This window comes from Ceratotherium simum, chromosome 22 (assembly GCF_057802395.1).
Source record: "Ceratotherium simum simum isolate JZ-2026a chromosome 22, ASM5780239v1, whole genome shotgun sequence".
Taxonomy (NCBI): Eukaryota; Metazoa; Chordata; class Mammalia; order Perissodactyla; family Rhinocerotidae; genus Ceratotherium; species Ceratotherium simum.
The window spans coordinates 38,828,756-38,841,154 of record NC_141921.1 but is presented as its reverse complement, the minus strand read 5'-3'; the positions used below and the strand labels follow the sequence as shown (position 1 = coordinate 38,841,154).

Here is a 12,399-nt window from a genome sequence, read left to right as displayed (position 1 = left end):
CATAACACAAACATGCACACCCTCGGGGACACCCACTCAGTGATGAGGGCACACCAGACCTCTGTCCCCTCCTGATAACTTCACACACACACACACACACACACACGTACACACACACACAGGAAAATATCACCTTTCCTTTTATCTGGGAAGTAGCAATATTGGAAGGGCCAAGTGGCAGGATGAAGGTGTCGGAGCAGCTCACCAAGAGTCCGTCTGTCTGTCCACTCCATCAGGGACTTGATGGAGGAGCTGGTAGGGCTGCATGAGGGCTCCTCGGGGAACCCTGTGACTCTTCGGGAGCTATGGGTCCCGTGTCCCCAAATCCGCCGAGGCATCCGAGGTGAGAGCTGGGTCCCCTTCCCCTCCATGGAAGGACCCTCAGGACGTCCCCCATACCCGGGCCCCACCTCCCCCACCCCCCTTGGAGCCCAAGAGCTGCCCCCATCCTTTCATTTGCCCCTGGACATCACTGCCCAGAGTCTCTGGGTAGCAGAGAGGGAAGGGATCTCTCTGTCTGTCCATCTGCCTGTGGGTCAGATATGCTAGACATCTGCCCTCTGCCTTTTGGGAATGCAGCCCCGAGGCCTCATCACTGGGCCAGGGGCCTTGCTGGGGTCCAGTGGGTGCTCTCTGGCCTGCCACCAGGGGCCCTGTAGGGCTGGGACACAGGTCCTGGGACAATACAGGAGCCTTGCTAGGCTTTCGTGTCCTCTAAGCTATGGACCCTGCGGAGATGCCGGAGAAAGCCATAGCCCCAGCACTCTCTCCACACCCCTGCCCCCGATCATTCTTCCATAAGAACCCCATATGGGGCAGGGTGGGGAGGGCAGAGGGCCAGGGGCCCCCGGGGGGGGGGCCAATAGGCCTGGCTCCCACTGTGCTGCCACCTTCACTTGCCACAAATCCTGCTCTGCCCCTCGTGAGGCAGAGCACCCTCCGGGCTACCCTGGACTGGACCACCTGGCCCCAGTGCCACACCACCCCTGCCCTCCCTGCCCTGAGCCTGAGCAGGCCTCCAGGGAAGAGGCTGTCCATGCCCTCCCTGGCCCTGGGCTACGACCCCATGCCCCTGCCCCAGGTGGCCTGCAGTGGCTGAAGCAGAAGCTGTTCCGGGTGGGTGAGGACTGGTACTTCCTGATGACCCTTGGGGTGCTCATGGCCCTGATCAGCTACACCATGAGCTTCGCTGTCGACCGTGTGGCTGGAGGTAACGCCTCCCTGGCACGCACGCCTGCTCTGGACTCAGGGCCTCCAAGCACGCTCTTGGGATGCCAGAGGGGCTGCCAGGTGCAGCGGAGGTGGGGGAGGGCTCTGGGTGGGGAGGAGGCCTGGGTCTGGTGCTGGCTTTGCTCTTGACTTGCTGTGTGACTCTGGACAGACTCCTGCCTGTCTCTGGGCCTTAGTCTCCTCATCTGTACAATGAATGAGCGAGACTTGAATATTCCCAAAAGCCCTTCTTCATCTGAGCTCAGTGCTCACCCGTTCCTGCCATCCCTGCTCCCTCTCCTCGCTCCCTTCCGTATGCTCCAGCAGGCTCTCTCCACCCTGAGGTCTTCTGGGAAGAGGGGGCCTGGGGCAGGAAGGGTCTAACATACCTTCTCTGGGAGACTCGCTCAGGTGCCATTATGAGGACCTGGCAGGCACCAGACATCCTCTGAGGTGCTTCACGCTCTATCTCATTTCTCACAATGACTCTGTGAGGGAGAGACCATCACTAGCCCATTTGACAGACAGGGAAACAGAGGCTCAGGGAGGTTGAGTTGCTTGTTCAAGGTCACTCATCTGGGGAGTTGCAAAACTGGGATATGGATCCAGGGTCCTACTCCTGCCTCCTCCTCGGGATCTGCCACTCACTGGGCGCCCTGGGCCTCCCCTCTCCGAGCCTCCACTGCCCGGTCAATGAGTGGGCACCTGGGGGCTGCAGGGCCTGTGGATGGCCCCCTGACTCCTGGCCGTCCCCAGCACACAATTGGCTGTACCGGGAGATTGGGGACAGCCACCTGCTCCGGTATCTCTCCTGGATCATGTACCCCATGGCCCTGCTCTCCTTCTCCTCCGGCTTCTCCCAGAGCATCACACCCTTCTCTGGAGGTGAGCCTAGTCGCTACCCCATTTGCCTGCACTGCAGTCCCCCTGGCCACAACTTTTTCGTATCCTTTGGAGCTTCTGATGGGGGGAGGCAGGGAGCAGTAACCCCATTTCAAAGCCAGAGAAGCCAGGCTCAGAGGAGTTGTGTCACTTGCCAAAAGTCACACAGCGAGAAGGCCAGATCTTGACTCTTGGGTGGCTGCTGGCTCTGCTCCCTTTCTGAGGGCTCCTCTGGCCGGTGACAGGGAGCACTGGGGGCAGGTTCCCTGGCAGAGCCAGTGCCATGGTGTCCCCAGGGAGGGGCTTAAGGAAGGGCACAGCTCCCCCAGGCCTCTCAGCTCTGCCTCCAGCTCCAGGCCAGGGGAGGCCGTACCTCAGGGGACGTCTGGGGTGGCCTGAGATTCTATGCTAGGTACCCCCATCCTGCCACAGCTGTCTGCCAGTTCAACTGGAAGAACATGGACAACTCACGTCCCCTCTCTGACCCTCAGTTTCCTCCTCCAAAAGATGCATTTATGACTCCTAACTCACAGGGTTTAGGAGGACCTGACAAGATCAGGATGCGAAACACTGTGCAGGGTGAGGTGTTAAGAGTTTAATCTAGAGATTGTCCCTCCTCTTGCCCCCTGCCCCTTCCCTCCAAGGTTCTGGAGTCCCAGAATTGAAGGTCATCTTGTCGGGGGTGGTCTTGGAGGACTACCTGGATATCAAGAACTTCGGGGCCAAGGTGGTGGGCCTCACCTGCACCCTGGCCAGCGGCAGCACCATCTTCCTGGGCAAAGTGGTATGGGCAGGCGTGAGAGCGCCCCACCCGCCCCTGCCCTGCCCTCCTGGCCCTCTGCCTTTTCCCCATCACCCCCCGAAGCTGGGTCAGCTGGGCCTTAGGCCAGTGCCTGTGTTTGAAGGCTCAGTCTTGGGGAGGAGGAAGGCAGGGTCCCCAGAGTGTGACAGAGTAGCTGGGAAGATGGAGGAGGAGGGTGTGGGTGGGGCAGCCATGCTGTCTCTGGATGAGGCTCCCTGTAGCCCCTAACCCTGGACCCCGAGGGGGAGGAGCATGGCCGGCTCCCCCCAGAGGACGAGCCCTGTGCCCTGTGCCCACACTGCCCCTGGCAGGGCCCCTTCGTGCACCTATCTGTCATGATGGCTGCCTACCTGGGCCGTGTGCGTGCCAAGGCCATTGGGGAGTCCGAGGTAAGGGGCTCGAGGAAGACCCCCTTGGAGGAATGAGAGGGAGGGGAGGGCGGGGCTGACTCTGAGCCCTGGACTCTGGATCCTCCCAGAACAAGAGCAAGAGAAATGAGATGCTGGTGGCGGGGGCGGCGGTGGGCGTGGCCACAGTCTTCGCAGCACCCTTCAGCGGTGAGACCCCCCCCACGCCCCTCCCCCTGCTCCCTGGGGCTCCCACACACCCCTCCTGTCCCCTGGCACGGCCAGACTGGCCAGCTCACTCCTCTGCCCAACTGAAGGGCCTGGAGGAGGGATGGGGCCAATTCAGGTCTTGGTCCTTACTGCAGTCTTGGCACAGGTGCAGCCACCCCAGGCCGGGGTGGGGGTGGGTGTCGAGAAGCTTCAGGGTGACATTAGACAGACTTGGGTGTGAAATCCGGCTCCCCTGTGTGACCCTGGCCAGTGAGTTCCCCTCTCCCAGCCTCATTTCTTCATGTGTAAAATGGGGATCGTAACAGCGCTCGCCCCCAGGGCTGTTGGGATTGAGATGGCAGAGAAGGGCGCACACATGGGTGCTCCCTGGGCGGTGGGGCTCCTGCCCTGCCCTCCTTTCGCTTCAGCTCGGGACCAAAGAGAAGGGGCTGCCGGAAGCAGCCCTGTCTGGGGGCTGTGCAACAGGACAGGAGGGCTCAAGGCGCCGGGTGGTGGTGGCGGTGGGGTCTGTCTAAGCTCAGTGTCGCCCCCAGGTGTCCTGTTCAGCATCGAGGTCATGTCTTCCCACTTCTCCGTCTGGGATTACTGGAGGGGCTTCTTTGCCACCACCTGCGGGGCCTTCATGTTCCGCCTCCTGGCAGTCTTCAGCAGTGAGCAGGGTGAGCCCCAGCTGACCACCGGAGACCCCAGCCCTGCCTCCCCTCCCCCTTCCCTCCCCCCCACTCCCCCCTCCTCACTCCTCCCTCCTCCCCTCCCTCTCTCCTTTCCCTCCCTGCCCTCTCCCTCCCTCTTCCCCTCCCTCCTCCCTCTTTTCTCCCCTCCCCTCCCCCCTTCTTCCTCTTCCTTTCCCTACCTCCTTCTAGGAGGGTGGAAGGGAGCTGGCCTGTATTGGGCATGAAGGATGGGGGTCCCTGAAGGTAGAAAGGGACAAAGCTGGGCAGGGTGGCAGGGGCCAGGTTGTGGGGGCCTTGAACACCACTAATGGGGTACTCAAGGGCAGGACCTGGCACTACCTCCACCCCTGCCTGTGAATTCTGGGTCTGGCTCGGGTGGGAATGTGGTCCCTCCTCCTCACTCCTGTTCTTCCCTAGAGACCATCACCTCCCTCTTCAAGACCAGTTTCCGGGTGGACGTCCCCTTTGACCTGCCAGAGATCTTCTTTTTTGTGGTGCTGGGGTGAGTGGGTGCCTTGGGCCCCTCAAGAGCCCAAGTGGGGGCCCCAGGCCCAAACTGCTGCCCTTGATCTTGGGGAGGGCTCTGGACTCACCTGCCTTCCCCCCAGGGCCATCTGTGGCATCGTGAGCTGTGCTTACCTCTTCTGTCAGCGAGTGTTCCTGGGCTTTGTCAAGAACAATCCGATTATCTCCAAAATGATGGCCACCAGGTCGGCTCTGGGCGGGGGCTGGAGACCTCTCAGGGAGCCCCCCTCCCCAGGAGTCTCAGCCTTCTGAGCCCACAGCTCCTTTATATAGAAAGCCCCATGCCCTGACTGAACCCCCATCCTCCTACTGAGCCCCCAATACCCCCAGCCCACACCCCGCTTATGGAGCCCCCATCTCTGCACTAACACTTTCTTCAGGTCCCCACAGTCACTGCTCCCCCTTATCCGGCTACCAACCCCTCCATTTAACCCTACCCCTCCTGAGTCCTCACCCTCTCACTAACCTCCCACCCCCCACTGAACCCCTGCTCCTCGCCTGTGCCCCAAGCCCCTTACGGAGGCCCCTCTCCTCCCCAAACCTTGTCTCCCCCCCGGGCAGTGACACTGGAGCTCTCCCCCTCCCCACAGCAAGCCTCTGTGTTCCGCCCTGGCGGCCTTGATTCTCGCCTCCATCACCTACCCGCCTGGCTTGGGCCGCTTCATGGCGTCTCGGGTAAGGGGTGCTGAGCTGGGGCGGTGGGATTGGGGAACCCCATTCCCCCATTCGTGGCCCACTGTGCCCGTCATCTCACTTATTCCCCACAACACATATAAGGGGGATGCTTGGGTGTCATTTTACAGATGAGGATGCTGTCGCTCCAGGAGGTTCAGAGCCCTTCCCAAGGTCCCCCCGCTCTGACGGGAGGTGGCAGAGGAGGGTTTGAGGGGGGGTCAGGCGGTAAGGGGTAGCGAGGCTGCTCCCTGGCCCCTCATGCAGGATTCTGACCTCCCCCTACTCCAGCTGTCCATGAATGAACTTCTGAACTCACTGTTAGACAACAACTCGTGGGCACTGATGACCCGGAACTCGTCCCCGCCCTGGCCTGCGGAGCTCGACCCCCAGAACCTGTGGTTCGAATGGTGCCACCCACAGTTCACTATCTTTGGGACCCTCTCCTTCTTCCTGGTTATGAAGGTGGGTGCCCTGGAGGTATGCACAGAAGAGCCAAGACTAGCCTTGAGTGGGATGAGGGTGCCTCCCCACTACACGTAGCACAGGGCCTGGGCCTTCACCCAGACTCCCTGATCTGCCTGCTGCCCGCTGTGTGGTCCTGGGCAAGTCACTTCAGCTCTCTGAGCCTCAGTTTTCTCATCTTTGAAACGGGGTAGTTATTGTGTCTACCTCAAAGGGAAGGTCGAGAGGGAAGAAAGGAAAGCCCGAGGCATGGTGCCAGCACACAGTAGGCACTTTGTCAGGGTGAGGTTCCTTCCCTGACGCCAGACACTAGCCATGGGCATGTGCGTGGGCATCTTCCTTCTCCCTGGGGAACTCTCCTGTCCCCTGTCCAGTCCCTCCCTTGCCCACCCTTGTCCAGTTGCCTCTGACCTCTGCCCCTCTGGCTTCCCACCACCCACAGTTCTGGATGCTGATTCTGGCCACCACAATCCCCATACCCGCCGGGTACTTCTTGCCCGTATTCATCTTCGGTGAGTCTGGGATCCTGAGAGTCTGAGAGGTTCTGGGTTATTGGGGCAGGGCCATGGCTCCTGGTCCACCCCCTCCCTCCCCAGGATGGTGCTGAGGTTGGTCCCCAGGAATGGAGGGCTCTGGGGGCTGGTTCAGCCCAGCTCCCCCTCCTCACCCTACTTCTGTGGCCAGGAGCTGCCATCGGGCGCCTCATAGGGGAGGTCCTCTCTGTCGCCTTCCCTGAGGGTATCGTGGCTGGAGGGGCCACCAACCCCATCATGCCTGGCGGGTATGCGCTGGCAGGTGAGTGGGCCGGGTCCCCAGTGGGGGGGCAGACATTGTGGGGCTGGGCCGGACCTGGAGAATCAGCCAGTGGTTCTTCAGGGCATGGGGTGGTCACCAAGTCCCCCTTCCCTGAGCCCCCATTACTCTCTCTAGCTCCTGTCCTGTCCCTGCTCCGCCATCCCCTCGCCTTCTGCCTTCCCCCTCGCCAAGCTCAGGCACTGGGGTGCTTCCAACAGTGGCCAGCATGTGCCTCTGGACAATTCCCACCCTGGCGCATGGCCATAGCCACACCAGCCTTGCCCTCTGCATGGGGCTGGCCCCTGGCCTGAGTCACCCATCCTGGCTCTGCCCCCGGCAGGGGCTGCGGCCTTCTCAGGGGCTGTGACCCACAGCATCTCCACGGCGCTGCTCGCCTTTGAGATGACCGGCCAGATCGTGCACGCACTGCCCGTGCTGATGGCGGTGCTGGCCGCCAACGCCATTGCCCAGAGCTGCCAGCCCTCCTTCTACGACGGAACCATCATCGTCAAGAAGCTGCCGTACCTTCCATGGATCCGGGGCCGACACATCAAGTGAGCGGTGCCTGCCTCAGGCTGCCTGACGGGGGTGATGGTGTCTGAGTGGGTGGAGGCCTCCCCCAAAAACCCCACTGCGGCTGACCTCGGCCATGAGTGGTTGAGGAGGCCGACACCCAGCTGCCCTCTTATCTTCACTCTCCCCAGTTCCCTCTGTGATCTTGGGCGAGTCCTTGGCCTCTTGGGCCTCAGTGTCTTCCTAGTCGTCAGTCTGTCTTCACAACAGGAGGACAGATATTACCCATCTGTTGGACGAGGGAACTGGGGCTCAGAGAGGTCCATGTCTTGCTCCAGGTCCACAGAGTCAGCACCCGATCTGGGAGGTGCCCTCCCCTCTCCCCACTCCTGCTCAGCTGTTCTCACTGGGACGGTGGGAGCTGGAGGTAGAACTAGACTGGAAACGGGCTTGGAGGTCCTCCCTCAACCAGATAGGAACAGAGCAGCCTCTGTCCCCCGAGAAGCAGGACTGAGAGGCTCTGAGAGTCCCAGGTCCAAGGCCCGGCTCCAATCACGTGAAAGCCGCTGCCTTGCTCCAAAGCTCAGTTTTCCCATCTGTAAAATGGGGGTGGTTGCTCCAGCGATTTTCAAACTTCAAAGCTTTTTTCTATAATACTTTTCTTCAAATGAAATTCTCTGGGGAAGGCTGCTGGATAACAGGGACCAAAGTGAAGCTGATCTGGGGGAGACAGGGGGCCGGGGGCTGGGAATCCAGAGCCGGGCCGTGATAGGTGAGCCGGTCCCCAGGTTCCTCCCCACCTTGGGGGTCCAGGAGTTGCTCCTTCCAGGAATCTCTCAGTCCCTTCCCACCTTTGCTCGAGAACCAGCAAAGCTCCCCCCAGGTCCCCCCGCCTCGTCCTGGGGTCTGGCGACCCCCGTACTCCAGGACCTGACGGGGCACCCTCTGCCTCCAGCTCTCACGGCATGATCGTGGGGCACTTCATGAACTGCACCATCACCACGCTGGCCAAGGACACGCCACTGGAGGAGGTGGTCAAGGTCGTGACCTCCACAGACACGCCCGAGTTCCCCCTGGTGGAGAGCACAGGTGCCAGCGGGAAGGGGGAGCATGAGTGGGGAGGGGACATTCCCTCTGCCTTCCTCTTGCACCCTGGAGGGTCAGGCCCAGGACAGGGTAAGCAGGACATTGGACTTGTCAAGCACCGGAATCTGAATCCAGGCTTTGCAACTGTGTGGCCTTGGGCAAGTCACTTCACGTCTCTGAGCCCCGGCTTCCTCGTTGGTAAAATGGGGGTAACAACCACCGTGCCTTGGGGTGGTTGACATATTTATTTATTTATTTTTAAATTTTTATTTATTTATTTTTTCCCCAAAGCCGCATAGATAGTTGTATGTCATAGTTGCACATCCTTCTAGTTGCTGCATGTGGGACGCGGCCTCAGCATGGCCGGAGAAGCAGTGCGTCGGTGTGTGCCCGGGATCTGAACCCTGGGCCGCCAGCAGCGGAGCACGCACATTTAACCACTAAGCCACGGGGCCGGCCCTGGTTGACGTATTTAAATGAGAGATGAGAGGATGCTTGTGAGGCTTTCCATGAACAGCTCTGGGAATTCCAGAAACCAGGCCTGGTGTGCTCGGGCAGTGGGAGAGGATGGTGGGGATACTCCTAGGGTCTCCCAGAGGGCTCCTTCCCTCAGTCTCCCCTTCAAGAGTTCCCCAGCTGAGTTTCCTCCCCCAGTCCTCATTGCCATAAGAAAAATATCTTTTTAAAGAAAAATGAATGGGGGCCCTTATTTAAAGACACGTAAGCTGAATATTGGGGGAGGATTTAGCTAGAGCATCATTTCCCACTGGGACACATACAGTACGGGTGGGAAAGATAAGCTGGGGTTGGGGCGGAACAGCTACGTCTACTCAGGGCCACTGTCAGCCATACGTCCCCTTTGTGCAAATGAGACAATATGCACACTCGGCAAGCATAGCACAGCTGGATTTTGGTCCCCACTTGTCCTTTGGGCAGGTACCTTGTGCAGTGAGCAACCTGCACAACCGTATGGGTCACCCCCGTACCCACCCTAAGAGGCATAAAGCCGCTGACAAGCAGCAGAGCCATGGGTAAACCCCTTAAGCTCTATGAACTACAGTTTCCGTATCTGGAAAATAGGGATCAATACAGTGTGGAGCTGTCAGAGGTTCTCATCCCAAATGCCAGGCACTTCTCCCCACCCAAATTGGGACACCTTTAACATTATCCCGCAGAACATGCCACATATTCCACTTGAAAATATTTGCTTATGGAGGACCCTTCCGAGAGGCTTCGCCTCCTGGAACAAAGACAGAACTGGCCTCAAAGACAAAGTCCACTTTTACCCCTAGAGCCACAGGAAGCAAAGAGCTCCCAACTGTGGGACCCGTTGCTTACCCAAGAAATAGCTTTAATTGTTTGTAAAGGGGAGCATCTATAGGTCTGGTTAAAAAGTTTTAATTTTATTGGACAAGGAGTAAAAATACCAGGCTGTCCCCTCAAAACCAAATACCTGTAAACCCCAGTGACACCCTGGAGTGAGGCTTGCCAAGCCCCCAGCACAGAGTAGGACCTCAGAACGTGGTGGCCTTCCCGGTTCATGCCTACTCTGAGCTGAGCCAGATGGGAAACTTCCTGTGGGAAACGAGGGACAAAGCCCACTTCTGACACACAGATGTCTTCATACGGGTGTCCGAAACCTGCTCCTGCCATGAGGCCCTGCCACCTGGGGAATCTCAGAGTGGCAAGTTCTCTCCCAGCCCCTGACAGCCTTACCCAGCTGCCCTCAGCTACCACACCTCCGTGTCAGAAGCTGAGTGACTTGGGCAAGACAATTAACCTCTCTGTGCCTCTGAGCCTCAGTTTCCCCATCTGTAAAACGAGTGATAATAGTTCCTGACCCATAGGCTGCTGTAGGTTCCTGAGAGACGTCAGAACGCCCAGCACAGGTCTTGGCAGGTGCCCAGTAAATGCCAGTTTTTTCTTCATAATGAGTCCCTCCCTCTCCCTCTCGTCTTGCGCAGAGTCTCAGATCCTGGTGGGTGTCGTGCAAAGGCCCCACTTGGTGCGGGCCCTCCAGGCTGAGCCGCCTTCCTGGGCTCCAGGACGGCAGGTGGGTGCTCCTGTGGGAAGGCGGTAGGGGGTCAGCAGGGTTGGGAGGGGAGGGACCCGCTGATCTTCTGTGGGAGAGGCGGTCTGAGAGGGGGAGCCTGGGGAAGGGGGAGGCTGGCCCAGGCCCCATCACCCTTTCCCCATCCCCAGTGGTGTCTCCAGGACATCTTAGCTGGGGGCTGCCCAGTGGAGCCAGTGACCCTGAAGCTGTCCCCAGAGACCTCCCTGCACCAGGTAATGGGGAGAATTGGGCATGCGGGCAGACAAGGACCCTGGGACACAGGGGAGGAGCCTGAGAGGAAACTTAGGCTCCGTCTTCCCGGCAAGCTGTGTAGTCTGTTCCTCCTGGGCCTGCCTCCTTGTGTGCAGAACGGGCATAGCAGTTCCTCCCTCTCCGAGCCTCACTCCCAGGGTTGTGGGGATGATGCAGAGACTGGGAAAGTGGGAGGGCTTGGGAAACAGAAGCCTCTGGGTGGAGAGAGACAGTGGTTAAAGTATGTCTTTGCATCAAGACACACGTGGGTTTCAATTTTAGGTCCACAACATTCTCCCTGTGTGATCTTGGCAAATTACTTAATCACTCTGAACACTGATACCTCCCCAACCCCCGCAAGCACAAAGCCTGGAACATGTGGTCGGGGAGGGGCAGAAGCAGGTTGGGGACCTGGGGGTGGTCAACCCCCCTGTGCCACTGGATGATGCTGGATGAACCTTTCTGCTAGTTCCAAAGGAACTGGCCCCTTGCATGGGCTCTGAGGACTCCTAGTGGTGACGTTGGATATTGCAGGCCACTAGGAGTCATACTGGTTGTCTTGGACCCACCATCACGTCCCGCCCGGCTTCCTAGGCTTGGGAGACATGGTGGCATGGGCACTGCTGGGACAGAGCCCTGGCCAGGGCCTCCACCTCTGCTCAAAGCCCCCAGGCTAGGGAGGAATTGAAGTGAGGGTTGGGGTGGGTGCCACCTGTCCTCCAGTGTTTCCTAACAACCCCTCCAGGCACACCACCTCTTGGAGCTGTTGAACCTTCAGTCCCTCTTCGTGACATCTCAGGGCAGAGCTGTGGGCTCCGTTTCTTGGCTGGAGGTACCTGGGTCCCCAGGGTGGAGCACAGCACACTCAAGTATGCCGGGGAGGTGGGGGGCACCAATATCCTCCCATCCCAATTTGGAGGGGCTTCATGGGATTCTGATGAGCCCCGCTTCCTGGCCCAGAGTGGCCACTGGGCCTGGGTACCTCTACCTTATTTTGTGGCCAGTGGCCAGCCCTGCCACTCTCTGGGCCTCAGTGATCCCATCTACGCAATGGGGAGGCACCAGCTCTAACATTCGCCTCAGAATTAACCCTTGGGGGAGTCCAAAAAGGCTGGAGCCCCCACTCTCCACCTCCTCTACATCCTCCCTCCAAAAATACCCTTTCTCTGTTCTAGTTGGAGAAAGCAATTTCCAACCTCACAAATCCACCGGCCCCAAAGTGAGCCAGCCTGGCAAGATGAAACAGGGCACCCAGCTGCCCCGGTGAGGGAGATTATTGCCTCTCTTCCCCCACCACAACACACCCTTCCCCTCCAGCCAGCTCAAGTCTTCAGTGAAGCAGGCAGCTGTAACCTAGCACTGAAGAGGGCCCCATATTCACCATGTCCCATCCCGGATGGGACAAGTACCACATGACTTCAAGGACAAATCCTGCCCTGGACAGAGCTCAGAACGCGGGACAGCAGAGATCCAGTGTATGGTGGGCGCTCGATGAAAGTTCATCAAATTCACAACGAAGAGATTGGTGTATGCCGTCACCAAGGGCAGGCACAGATGTCCTCTGGGGATTGTCTGACTCCCAACCAGAGGGAAAAAATTTTTCCTCAGAAAAATAAAGCCGATCCCCAGAGCCACAGTTCGTCCCTCATCTCAGCTTCACAGGCGTTGACTTGGCACCTCAGCTCCTTACCTGTGCTGGCCCTGAGCCAGCTCTTGGGCCAGTGGCGGTCAGGTGGGCACTGCAGGCCTAGGTCCCTGGTCTCCCACTCTTCCTCATGCCCTCCTTCCTGGCAGGGAGATGTGGGGGAGAGCGGGTCCCCCACCAAGTCTTACGATGTTTGTCCTCATTTATAAACAGGACCAGTGACCTTCACCCCAGCCCCAGCCTCCTCC

At 59.3% G+C, this 12,399-nt stretch overlaps 1 protein-coding gene across 1 annotated transcript; it reads left to right on the top strand.

Moving 5' to 3' along the window:
• Positions 1-243: 243 nt before the first annotated feature.
• CLCNKB (chloride voltage-gated channel Kb) lies at positions 244-12,135 on the top strand. Its single transcript, XM_004425619.3, has 19 exons — positions 244-343; positions 1,082-1,210; positions 1,966-2,094; positions 2,736-2,875; positions 3,205-3,282; positions 3,372-3,450; positions 4,005-4,130; positions 4,563-4,647; positions 4,754-4,855; positions 5,261-5,345; positions 5,634-5,807; positions 6,250-6,319; positions 6,492-6,602; positions 6,943-7,156; positions 8,071-8,204; positions 10,166-10,254; positions 10,404-10,487; positions 11,252-11,338; positions 11,682-12,135. Exons 1-19 carry the CDS (start codon positions 244-246, stop codon positions 11,727-11,729), a joined length of 2,064 nt encoding a protein of 687 aa, XP_004425676.2. The 3' UTR covers positions 11,730-12,135.
• The last annotated feature ends 264 nt before the right edge of the window (positions 12,136-12,399 follow it).